At 46.2% G+C, this 13,257-nt stretch overlaps 1 protein-coding gene across 1 annotated transcript in view; it reads left to right on the top strand.

Moving 5' to 3' along the window:
- Nucleotides 1-10,633, top strand: part of DDC (dopa decarboxylase) — a 56,810-nt gene extending 46,177 nt beyond the window's left edge. The window contains exons 11-14 of the mRNA XM_063087253.1: nt 2,867-2,965; nt 5,381-5,482; nt 8,173-8,390; nt 10,331-10,633. Of these exons, the coding sequence (XP_062943323.1) occupies nt 2,867-2,965; nt 5,381-5,482; nt 8,173-8,373 (402 nt within the window). The 3' untranslated portion in view covers nt 8,374-8,390; nt 10,331-10,633. The remainder of the gene's footprint in view (nt 1-2,866; nt 2,966-5,380; nt 5,483-8,172; nt 8,391-10,330) is intronic.
- Nucleotides 10,634-13,257: the final 2,624 nt, after the last annotated feature.

The raw sequence follows: 13,257 nt of genomic DNA, 5'->3' as shown, positions 1-13,257 counted from the left end.
AGGGGACAGATTCAGGACATGCCCACCAGGAAAGAACACACAGGTTGCCGGGTCCAGACTCAGTGCCCTGGGCATGCAAAGGGCCTGGGGCACCAGACTTACCCTAGCTTTGTGCCTTTTGTCCCTTCTGGCACAGGCACAAGTGTCACCTACCACCACCTGACCCTGTCCCTCTGCCACAATGCACAAGGGTCCCCACATGTCCTGGCTTGTTTTCTTTGCTGCTATCTTAGCTAGACTTGGCAACTCTTTCCCTTTCTGATGTGCTCACCTGCACCTCTAGGGCTTTTCCACGGTTCATACCTTTAATGTGAATTCCTGGCAAATTCCCCAGAGTCCAGCCTCTTCTTTGAGAGAGTGGTGCTGGGATCAGGAGGTGAAGGAAAAGATTATCACAGACACCATCGTTGTGTTCAGAGAGGTTAGAAACCCAAACCTAAGGCTGTAACAGCCACTGGGCTGGGGAAAAGACCCCCAGACGGTAGGCTGCCTTTGAGGCTAGTAGGGGAATGGGGGATAAGAAGAGCAAGCAGTCCCTGGCAGGACTGTCCACCCACCAACAAATGATGGCACGAGGATAGAGTCTGAGCTCTGAGAGGAGGTTGTTCAGGACCTGAGATTTGGCAAAGGAGTTTTGCATTGTTTCCAATTGTGAATAGCAACTGAGAGGTAAAGATAGTGACACCTGCCTACAGGTCACCTGGTCCTGGACAAAGTGGGCATTATTCTACCCACTTCACAGGTGAGAAGACAGAGGTTCCGAAAAGTAAAAAATTTGCTGAACAGAATTGAAAGACAGAACCAGGGACCTAGGTCACAAGCTCAATGACAGAGCCACACGACCCCACATGCTATTGGATGAGGATGCATCTTCTGGTACATTCTGGTAACTTATCAAGAGGGTGACAAAATACAGGTTTAAAGGTTTTCAGTTGTGGAGGTGAAAGTACCGGGGATAGTGCATTGGATGTCCAGGGAGCCTCCAGTACTGACTTCCACATGCAGAAGCACTTTATTTAGATGCCCCACGTGTGAGGGTAGGATGGTTTCTCCTGATTACTTTGGCATGTCAGTCAGCCGTATTCTATGAAACATGGACTGTTGCTCTGAGCCAAGCCAGGTGCTGGGCATGGGGCTGGGAATGAGATGGCAAATAAGACAGATTCCCTGTCCCCTTGGAGCTTGCAGTCTAGCAGGAAGTGAGTTTGGGTACACAGGGAATTACAGCCCACATGGCAAGTCCCGCCATCATGTAATGCAGGTGCCACAGAGCACATGGGGGGCATCTAACTGTCCCACGTCAGGCTCCAGAGAGGCAGCATTTTGGAACCACATTTGAACAAGCACTCAACTAAACCGTGTGCATTTTCACTCCAGGAGCATAGAAATCATGTTAACATTGCTCTTCCTACAAATGTTGCATTTGAATCACAGTTTAACTTCTAGGAATTCGACAGGTCAAGAAATGATCTTGCAATGAAGCATATGTGCTGAACAATGGCAGGCAACCACTGCTTTACGGGCCGTTAGTTAGTTAGTTAGGTGGTAAGAGATTCCTCTTTTAGGTTTTCCAAAAATGCAAGTTAGCTTAATTTTTTGTGAACATCCCAAGAGCTTGCAGACACATTGTCAGATAATAGACAGCTGTGTGTATGTGGTACGATTTCGGCTCTGCCAACTTCTGGTTCGGTGACTTGAACATACCCCTCTCCACGCCTGCTGTCTCTCCAATAAAGTGGAGACAGGAATCTGTTCCACAGCGCTGCTAGGAAGATACACGGGATGATGTGTGAATACGCCTGGCACAGTGCCTGCGTGGAATTGGGGGGACCCATGTTGAGCACCTCTGAGTCTAAATATGGGGTCCTGCTTCCCTTTGCAACTTGAGAGTCTTCTGCAGAGCCCTGGCTCTGGGCGCCACGTGCCACTTCTCTTGCAGTTCAGAAGAGGCTGCCTTTCATTCACCCAACACATGCTATTTAAAACCATCTGCCTGCTCTTCTGCTGAGGAGCAGCACGGGACTGGGGCTGAGCCGTGCAAGCCCAGCTTGTGTCCCGCGTGAAGGACGGCCTGGGTGCATCGGGGTGTCACACCTCACTGCATCACCCATGCCCAGCAGGGAGCAGAGAGGGAGCCAGAGAGTCACCCCAGCACCTCCTTTACCAGCTCAGGTGCAGTGTTACTATGTAAGAGGTGACCATGAAGTGCCACTGTGCCATCTTCCCAATGGGCTTGTCCTTCTCATCCCTGACCTTTCCGCTTGGTTTTATGACATTCCCAGCCACCAGAAAGCGACACAGGATGTGGTGTGCAGGTCAGCTGGCAAAGTCTGGGAAAACTGGGAAAGGCAGAGGGAAAGCTTCTTGAGGTCCAACACTTGGGCACAAGTTGTGTTTTCTGGTGAGGGTGACTTGGGGTGGTCAGTGGGACAAGAGGGAACGAATATTACTCTAGCAAATGGTGCTGGGACATCCTGGGTGGCAAGCAGCAGAGAAGTGTGGGTGTCAGCTCCCTCCTTTCTCATGGGCAGCGACACCGTGAAAGACACCTCCTTCCCCCACCGGATGGTGAGCTCCCTGCAGGCAGCCACAGCACAGGATCTGGCCCAGGTGCTCTCAGTGAACCTGTTGAATGAGGAATATCTGTGCCTCCCAGGTCCACAGTCCCTGCCCGTCCTCTCTCTCAGAGCTGTGCAAAGGAGCCTCTTGCTGTGGAGCCTATTCCTCATGCTCCTGTGGGCTTTGCCATCCAATATGGGCCACAGCAGTTGGGGCAGGTGGCTGCCAGGGAATTCACTGCTTCCAAGAAAGGGAAGCTGGCTCTTAATATGCTCCTCATGGATGCACATTTTGTGTTTTATTTCAGCACTGGCAGCTACCACTGGGTCGAAGATTCCGCTCTTTGAAAATGTGGTTTGTCTTTAGGATGTATGGAGTCAAAGGACTGCAGGTGTATATCCGCAAGGTGACTTTACTTTTATTACTTATCTAGGTAATATTGCGGGGTGCTAGCAATAAATTCAGACATCTTGATAATAAGATATATGGTAAGGGAACCAGACTGTAGTTTGGGTTGTTGAGATTAGGGTACAGACGTCTCTCGGTATCCACGGGGGATGGGTTCCAGGACCTCCCACAGATACCAAAATCCTCATATGCTCAAGTCCCTGATATAAAATGGTGAAGTATTTGCACATAACCTATGTACATCCTCCTGTATAGTTATACTCATCTCTAGATTACCTATAATAACTAATACAATGTAAATTCTATGTAAATAGTTGCCATACTGTATAGTTTAGGGAATAATGACAAAAAAACTCCCTCCATATTGAGTACAGATGCAATTTTTTTTTCTGAGTGTTTTTATCCATGGTTGGTTGAATCCACAGATGTGGAACCCACAGATACACTGGATTGACTGTATTTATAAGATGGTCAAATGCACGATCATAGATCTTTTAAGACACTTCCATTAGGATTATAGGTATCAGCACCAGGAAGACGGTCAAAGTAAGAATTCCATGTAGGTTGTACTTTTGCCACATCTGCCTGATGGGGAGATTCATCAAGCAATGGCAATAGTGAGTTTTTCTCCAAAAACTTGCCAGAATCTTAGCGCTGGGGCGGGATAGACGTCATCTAGTCTAGTGGTTCTCAGCCTGCCTCCTGGCCAGCAGCGCCAGCTTGGGAACTTCTGTACAGGGACCTGTGATGTGCACTACAGTTTGAGAACCACTGGTCTACTCCAGGTCCCACTCCCCTGCTGGCTTCCGCAAACAGTTGAGGAAACTGAAGGCTGAATATGAGCAGGGACCTTGCCCAAGGCCACCCACTTAGCCAGCTGCAGGAGGCCTGCTGGTTTCCAGCAGGATCCTTCGGTCCTGGCATCCTTTACAAGTTGTATCCTCATCCTGATGGACAGAGGTCCCAGGCTTCACCAGAACAGGTGAACCTGTGCTTTCCAACCCTGGTGACAGTGACAACCCTTCATTTCCAGTCCTGGTGCTACTGCCTAGCCAGCTGTGAGACCAAGGGCAGGGGCTGTCTCCGGGTTCCTCCTCTGGGGCAGGTTTGGAAATGCATCCACATGCAAGCATCACAGAGCGCCCGCACCCCAACATCCGTGCACCTCACAGGGCTGACGTGAGGAGATTTGCAGGAGCTGCTAAGCACTGTGATAATCTATTTGGGGGATAGAAGTAGGAAGGAGTGTGTGTGTGTGAATTTATGGGTAAGATATCCCCCTCTTCCCATGGGAGAACATGATAATGAGGATGAATGTAGCCTCTTTGGGGAAAAAAGGCAACAACAAAAAAGAAAAAGTAGTTTATATATCCACAATGATGACATCTTTAAGCTCAGGGACAGCTAGTTGTGATGATGCCGCCTCACATAGCAACGTGCCGTGGCCTCTCTGGAAGAGTACCGACCCTGCTTTACAGAAAGAGTCCAGGATGTTTAATGCCTGTCCTAGGCAGGTGGGCGGGCGGCTTTTCCAGGAACCAGCTCTGGAAATCCTTGGTGAGTCCAGAGTCTTTGGTGCCCTCTGGTGGTCTGACTAGGAACCGCTCGTTTAAAGGATGGTTCCAACCGCTTGTTTAGATTTTTCCCTGTCCCCAGTAGGGCAGTATTTCCACTCAGATCCTCCTGAGCACCCACAACGTGAGAGCCCCTACAGAATGTCAGGCTTTAAAGCAAACAAGATGTAAGCCTAGACCACAGAGAGCTTGTTCCCCTCCAATCACACACTATGTGAACATCTTTTGGGTTCTATACACATCCAGAAGTTAGATAAGGTTGCTGTATTCAGTGAGAGGAAGCAGACGTGATTCCCATCTCTAGGTGGCAAAACCGTGGGACAACCACCACAGCAACCACAGAACTGAAGCTCTGGCGTTAGGCAGCTGCGTTAGAATCCCGGCTCTGCCACGGCCTGGCCGGAGGACCTTGGACAGAGTGCTCACCTGCTCTGAGCCTCGGTTTCCTGATCTGCAAAATGGGTGTAATCACATCACTTATGCTGTGGGCTATCCCAAGAATGACAGTGTTAGCCATTCTCTCTTCTAGAATGCTCAAATATCTCTTCACAATGTTTATTTTAAAATTAAAAAGGACAATTTGGGTGGGATAAAAAATAGTCCCACGAACAGAAGAAAATAATAGTTGGTGTTTTTCTGACCTCTTCTGGTAACAAATGAGTTTCTTCTCTGCCTGTGTGGGAACAGCTGGTGAGAGGACGGTGCAAACACTTGAAGAAAATTACCAAGAGCATGTAAATGAATTATAGATGCGCTGTCTAATAAGGTTTTCTAGGCGGTTAAGTTCTGAATTAAGTAGCCGTAAGAAACTCAGACAGATCTCCCTTCCCTCTCTCAAGCATGTCCGGCTGGCTCACGAGTTTGAGTCACTGGTGCTCCAGGATCCCCGCTTTGAAATCTGTGCAGAAGTCATTCTGGGGCTTGTCTGTTTTCGGCTCAAGGTATGTTTACGCTTATTTCAGTCTTCATTTTCTTTGGGTGTGACGGAGGGCAAATATCATTTATTACCTTCCTGCTCAGAAACTCACATTCACTCCTGGAGACCCAGAACAAAGCCTGCATTTTTCAGCCTGCTGTCCCCACCCCACCCAGCTTCGTGCCAGGCCCGGCGCAGACTCTCCTCCAGGATCTGCTGCTGATCTCACGCCCATAAACATGCCAGGGACTTCCTGCTTGTGCAGTTCCTTGGCCCTAGAATACTCAACATTTTTCCCCTCCCAACATCTCTGCCCAGAAGCTCAGGATTCTCTGGAGGAGACCCACCAAGCCGAGTGTCCTCCGAGGGCCAGCAGCAGCAAGCATCCTCTGGGAGCTGTGAGGACAGCTAACCTCAGGCCCCCCAGACCTCCTGACTCTGCTCTTGATAAGTTCCCCCCCTCCCCCAGGAGGTAAAGAAGCGCTGGTCTGTGGTGGCTGTCATTTTGTTGCTTGCTGCTGGGTGAGGGAGGCTGGCCCAGATGCGTCACGGCATAAGCCATCTCTGCTGAGAACCATGACCCTGTTTCTCAAAAGACCCTAAGATGTGCTGCACACACCCCTGGCTAAGATCTTCCATGTAATGAAGCCAGGCGAGAGAGTTAATGCTCCGACCAGCACTGAGATAGCTCAAATTCCCTAGCAGTTTCTGAATGAGCTTCAGGCCCTTTCCAGAGGCAGCCTTGTTCAAATCAAAAACAGCGCTCAGGAGAAGGAGCAGACTGGGCTCAGTGTCTTTGTCCGGGTGCTGCCTGTTAAACGGTGGCACTGTTCCTCCACCTACCAGGTCCTTTCCTCCCTGATTCTTGGAATTTTGAGGTGAGGATGAGATCCAGGTGTGGAAAAGCCTAGAAGCAGAAGAAGTAGAGTTCTGACCCTAGAGCTGGAGAGGAGACTCGAGCTCTCTGAAGAGCATGCAGTGACAAGGTCTAGGGCAGGTATTCAGAGGAACAGGTGGCCACGCTCCAGGTGGATGTGCACAGAAGCCCCAGCGCTTCAGTGTCCGGGGTGTGGCCACGTGGAAGACAGGACATGGCGCTGGCATTGTGCCGAGACTGCCTGCCACCCAAGAGTTGATTTCAATTTTATTGCCAGTGTTCTGGAAGGACTTTTGTATTTTAATTTTTAACAATTTTATTGAGATATAATTCACTTGGTCCATTTAAAGTGTACATTTGAGTGATTTTTAACACATCCACAGGGTTGTGCAGTCATCACTACAATCAAATTCTAGAACACCTTCCCCGCACAAGAAACCCCACACCCATTAGCAGTCATGCCCCATTCTCCATCCTTAGGGCCGCTAATCTGCTTTCTGTCTCTAGAGATTTGTTTATTCTGGATATTCATATAAATGGACTCCTACAATATGTTGCCTTTTGTGACCGGGTTCTTTCACGGAGTATGATGTTGTCAAGATTAAGATTTTATTTTGTTCACGTAATGTATAGATCACACCAAGCCCATCTGTATGTCGGTTTCTGTCTGTTCTTCTCACCTGCTGTGTAGGGAGCTCTCACCTCCAGGAAACCTGGGGCACGTTTTTGGCTAACAAATGTTTTCTTTTGTGAAACTTTGCTTCTTGCTTCCATCCTGTGAATCCAGTTTCTTCTTGAGGAATTGCATTCGTCATACTTTATGGTTCGTTTTTCTGCCTCCACGTCTACTGTCTTGTCATTATTTCCTCCTTGTCCTGTTCCTCTCCAGTCTCAGTTTCAACTCTACAGAGGCTGCTTCAGCCTGTCCTGTGGCTCCATCTAACCTGCAGCAGACACGACGTTGCCAGTGCACGACTGAGTCTCTTTCACTCTCTTCTCGTCCCAGCCAGTCCCTCTAGGGTCTCCTTCTGTGTCTCCCTCCAGTGTTCAATGTCCAGCAGGTGTTGGTCTGTGGGGTTCTGCAGGGCAGACTGGACTCTTCCCCTCCTGTTCGTCCTGTCAACTCTGGACACAGGAACAGAACAAACAGGACAGTCCTGTGAGGTCGTATGACCAGGATGCAGGGCTCCCCGTTCAGCCCTTTCTCCCTCTGATTGCATTGGCTTGGAGGAGGTGCAGTTGTCAAGGAAGCAGAAGAAAGAGGAGTAGAGGGCAGGACAGTGCAGCCAGTGAGGGGTGGGGCTCGGGCCACCTGTCCCAGGCTAGTGAGCTGTTCTCTTCCAGAGGGGCAGCACGGGGGTGGCCGCCAGTGGTCTCTCAGCTCCGTGTTCATGGATGTTCTTCCCAGCTTCTAGCAATAGCTTGACTATCATGCTCCATTTCCACATCGTCGAGACTTTCTTCTGTATGTTTCAGTGAAAATTTAGAGACTCACCTGCTGCCGTCAGAAACCCCAGTTCTGCTGTTGAAGCTCATCAAGTTGTAGGGGACATATCTAGAGATCTTCATTCTTAAAAATCTTGGTCCTTTTGGCAGTACATTAGAACATGGACAAATTGTTCATGTTCTAATGGGGAGGACGCACACCTTTTTAGGGTGTGTTACTATTATTTTGTTGAATTTTTTAATGTCATAAATGAAAGGCAAGTGGTAAGGCTGTCTTCTTCCTCTGCTATACTGCAGTGTTGCCGAACAAAACGCGGGCCTGACTACGAGATGAATTGAATTTTTGAGTTCTCAGAGGCCTGAGCACGGTTCCTCTCTTTCCATCCCTCCAGGGTTCCAACAAACTGAACGAAGCTCTTCTGCAAAGGATAGGCAGTGCCAAAAAAATCCACTTGGTGCCATGTCACCTGAGAGACAAGTTTGTGCTGCGTTTTGCCATCTGCTCTCGCACCGTGGAATTGGCCCACGTGCAGTTCGCCTGGGAGCACATCAGAGAGCTGGCGTCCGACCTGCTGAGAGCAGAGAAGGAGTAAGAGCAGGCCAGCTGCAGGTAGGCTGCCATCCCTTGCTCAGTTTCTGCCTGTTCCCTAGTCAAGTGGCGAGAATGTCCTCCCGGAGTTGGGATCCCGGCTTCTGTCCCAGCTCCGCCACTGAGCTGGGGCTGACTTTTCTCGAGGAAGAGAAAACCCTATCACGTTCAGCCTGGAGAAGTAGACAGAACGACACACTGTAATGATTCTTGAAAACTTAGATTTTTACTTGTTATTCTCTTCTACGACACTCTCAATCTCTGTAATTTCCCCTCCGATTTCTTCAGATGGCACGTGTTGAGGCCACTTACTATCACAGCAAGCTTGAAATGAAGACAGTAAAAAGGGAATGATGATTTACTGTCAGGAGGGACCAAACTCTCGATGGTTTAGAGAAAGATGTTTTAGACGATCAGGTTTCCTGCAGATGGAAGGGATTTGCTCGCATCAGTTAAGCCCTGCAGGCAGCATGCAGTTAACTTGTAAGGAAAACATTTTAGGCAAATGCAGTATAGGCCACAGGGGGGTATTTAAAATTCTGTCTGGGGGAGCCAAAACAATCTTAAAAGCCTTTTCATTAGATTATCTTATCATTCTTTGGGGGTTTTTCTACCTTTTTCTGTTTGTTTGTTTTCATCCCATTTGGGGAGAGGGTGGAGAAGGAACTTCTGTGTCCCTGACCTCCACTTCTCTTTATCCGTCTTCCCGTTGCCCATTCGTCATAAGCCGTGGGCGATACAGAACCACAGTGTCTTATGTAATTTATGTTACCGATTGCATACAACTTTATCTTCTTTGCTCTTAATTTTTTTTTTTTTTTTTTTGTCTTTTTCGTGACCGGCACTCAGCCAGTGAGTGCACCGGCCATTCCTATATAGGATCCGAACCCGCGGCGGGAGCGTCGCTGCGATCCCAGTGCTGCACTCTCCCAAGTGCGCCAAGGGCTTGGCCCTTTTGCTCTTAATTTTAATTGTGAATACCTGAAATATTACATTGCTCAAAAAAATGAAAAGTTAAAAATCACGTTTCACTTATGTGAGGCCTATCCATGGCTCCTAAAAGGTGAAGCTAAAGAGCCACCTTCTCAGTCAAATATGCCTGGAAATACCAGATCCCTTTCCTGGTACAAGGCTTTCCTCCACTCCTAAGTTGAGAGAGACCTCCCCACTCAGAACAATTCCAAAGTTGTATCTTGAGCATCTCTGGAAAGTATTGGGGAGAGGCTCATGTTTTGAAATTATTCCATTGCTCTAAGAATAAGAATAGTGCGGGCGGGGAAGGAAGAACTGTTGTAAAATATATGTAAAACTAAACTATATCAGGCCAACACTCCTGATTAACATTTCCGCAACCCTATGTTTGCATATATCTAGTAAGCACATATCATTATCATGGTCTTGATTCCACATGCCCAAAATAACATAGAGGGAGACTGTAGCTCTGAAAAATTATCAGAGACAAAGACATGTTTCTGTAGGTGTCACAATTCCTGTGGAGTCATGTTTGCTGCAGATTCAAAAGGTAAAAATGGGATTCAACTTTTTCATAAAAAAGGACACAATAGTAAATCATAATGCATGTACATGATTTTGACCAGATTAATCAGAAAAATGAAAATTGTAATATCTTGGTTTTACTTGTGCCTATTTGAGGTTATCATATCATATGCACGTGATCATAGTTCCGAGAGAAAGTAGGAACTATTCCTGTTTTACAGAGGGTAGAAAATTAGGTTTTATAGAAGGAAGAAAATATCCAGTTGAGACTGATAAAATTTGTCATTAGAGAAGCCAGATCGGCAATAAAAACTTTCTTTCAGTTCAAATTTTTTACATCACACAATTGCCTCCATTTCACTGGAGAAATAGTATATTCCTTCCCTGTATTCAAATAAGAAGTATGCAAGATTCTTATTCTTTATTTTTCAGTCATATGTTCATGCTATTTTTTTTCATTGTAGAGATCAAAAGTTGAAAAGAAGCATGGCCGAAAACTGGAATGAGAAGAAAATAGGTACCATCCTGGTTACAGGGGACCCAGCCTGCGTGGCCTTGCATGTATTTCTTCAGTTACCCAGAGGCTTGTGATTATGTGATTATGTCTTGTCAATGCAGAAATATGATTTGCTGTATGAAAAATTAACCCAGTGACCATAGCTCTTATTCATTATTGGGCTTTGATTTTTGTTGATTAAAAAAATTGTAGGTTTTCATGCTCTTGATGACATCAATGGTGGCAGGAAAGGCTTATTGAGTTATTTTCCAGGACAATCTATGATCATGTGACTTGAGTTTATACCTGTGGTCTTCAAATTGTCTTATATCATGTGCCTAAGTGCTTAATAAAGAACTCAAGTGCAATGCTAATTGTGTCTGGTAATCAACTTGTTCTGTGTTTTATCAGGTGGGTTCTCATGATACAGACATATCCTTTCAAAACAGCCAAAGATCTGACATCCTTGGATATTTTTAAATGGCATCCGCTTATTCAGCAAATGTTTACTGTCTCATCTGTGTCAGGCACTGTTCAAGATGCATTAACAACACATAGGTTTTACTTGGAAATGACTTCAACTTCTAAGAAAATAAATTTAGAACCAGAGACAACCTGGATCCAGGCAATGAGACCAACTTCCTTAGTTGTAATGGAAAAGACTCTCTGACTTCCTGGGCCCTGGTTTCCTTGTCTGACAAATCCATCTGCCCTGTGGTATCATGACTAATAAACAACTGAAGAGTGCTCTTGTAAACCTAAATTCCAACAAGGAGGTAGTGTTTACTAAAATAATCTCACTATCTTTATTTTGAAGCATGATGCTTTTAGAAGCGGGAATGTTTTGATCCCAAGATTAGTTTTTGTCCTTTGGAGACTATAGAACTATCAAAGGTACTCTCAGAAAGGGTTCTTGGGTTATTAATAGGGATATTTGAATTTCAAAGACCTGTGATATTTATGTAAATATAAGTGAATGATAACATCTCTTGTTCAGAAATCTGGAAGTACAGCAGATGCCATGTTGTTCCCACCTGATTTGGTCAGGACAATTGTTCTGTACCCATCAATGAAGCAGACTTGACTTCCCACGTGGTGTGTGGACATGGAACAGGCTATCACGTTAGAACCAGTGGGGTGTAGAGCACTCAGATCATTGAGTAGAGGCTGGGGTGCCTAAATTTTACAACACTAATTTTCTTTTTGTTTTTGTTTTCTTGCACCTGGGTGTGCCCTTGAGTTAAGATTGTTGCAATGGTTCTAAGACCGAAGTCTCCCATGACAGCCCTCGGCTCTTGTGAGCAGCCCTATGCAGTCCCATTCATAAACTTACTTTGGTAAGATGGCTGAGACTGGACAACAGGTGGCAGAGGGATGTGCACAGACGAGGCAGGAGGTTAACTGAGTGATAGGAGAGTGTCCCCCTCTGAGCTGGCTGGTGCTGTTAATGGGGAGTCTGAGACCTCAGCTTAGATGCAAACCAAGCAGACATAAAAGCATGTCTGACTTCTGGCTCATTTCCAGGTAACTCACAGTAGTTATTCACCTCCTGACTTCTGCAGGCATCTCCCTAACACCACTCAGACCCCAAACCACTCAGCCCTAGGAACAGAAAGAAGTGCCTCCTTCCAGTTCTTCTAACAGATGCTTGCCCACAGCACTTTCTCTATGCCTGGCATGGTTATACGTACTTTAAAATATTAACTTATTTAGTAGTTATTTAAAAATTCTTAAGGTGGGCTCAGTTGTTATCCCCGTTTTACAGATGAACAAACTGAGACATTGAGAGCTTTAGTGAGTTGACTCAAGGTCGCACAGTTAAGTGGTGGCTGAGCTGGGACTGGAGCCCAGGCTGTCTGGCTCTAGATTCCACACTCTTGCCCACTGAACTGTGCTGCCAAATATACAGTTTGCTCCTCAGAATTAACCATTTCCCAGGATAACCGGCAGTGAAGAAATTCATTCTCTTCTGAAAAAAGCCTCATCTTTGCCTACTGGGGTAAAGTCTTAGCCCCTGACTCCAACTAGACAATCCCCAAATAGTCCAATGTGGGGTTGTTTCTAAAGGTCTGGATTATTTAGACTAATCTGTAGTCAATGTATAACATCTTTATTTAAATATATATTGAATTTAGCATCATAGTGAACAGACTGCTGCTGTCACTGAAACTAGATGCTACCTTATTGATCTCTGGTATTTCCTGATATCAGGCACCTCCTGCCCAGTTCTGGGAAAGTCCTAGATTGATCTGAACACAACTAACAGCTGATACGAAGGATCTATCCTGGAATCACACGTCTCCTCCCCAAATTCCAGCAAACAGCAACATTTCCTGAAACCAGAGAATCCCATACAGGCTGAACACATGCCAATCCCAAAAAGAGCCTGTAGAAAAAAGCCCAGGATGAAAAAGAGAGAGAGATGTCACTGGTGGACACTTGGTCACCATGGGGGCACAGATCAAAGAGAAACAAGAGGGGAGAAGATCCCAAGGGAAGGCAGGTTCATACTGTGCCTCTTAACTTGAGAATCCAGTAGACATAGCATATTAGAACTGATATTGCTGAAATTTTCTTCAAAAACCCTACATTTGAGGAAAAATATGGAGGTTGCCCGATGACTTTTTGATCTAAGGATTGTTTTATGGCTTTTCCGAATTATGTAAATCCCCAAATATCACATATTAGATATTTTTTATTGCATTCTATATCAAAATCGATTTCCTCAGTACCCCTGTGTTGCCTGCCATAACCTACACTTGTAATAAGTAACAGAAAAAAATTAAGAAAGCCCTGTGAGAATAAGGTGCTTGCATAAACTGGATAAATTTGGAGCTACCACTTGTGTGTGGTTCCCCAAAGCAGAGATGTGCAATTCATGGTCAAAGAAAGAAG

The sequence above is a fragment of the Cynocephalus volans genome, chromosome 2 (assembly GCF_027409185.1).
Source record: "Cynocephalus volans isolate mCynVol1 chromosome 2, mCynVol1.pri, whole genome shotgun sequence".
In the NCBI taxonomy this organism is placed as follows: Eukaryota; Metazoa; Chordata; class Mammalia; order Dermoptera; family Cynocephalidae; genus Cynocephalus; species Cynocephalus volans.
The sequence above is the reverse complement of the archived record's forward strand: the minus strand, read 5'-3'. Positions and strand labels throughout refer to the sequence as shown.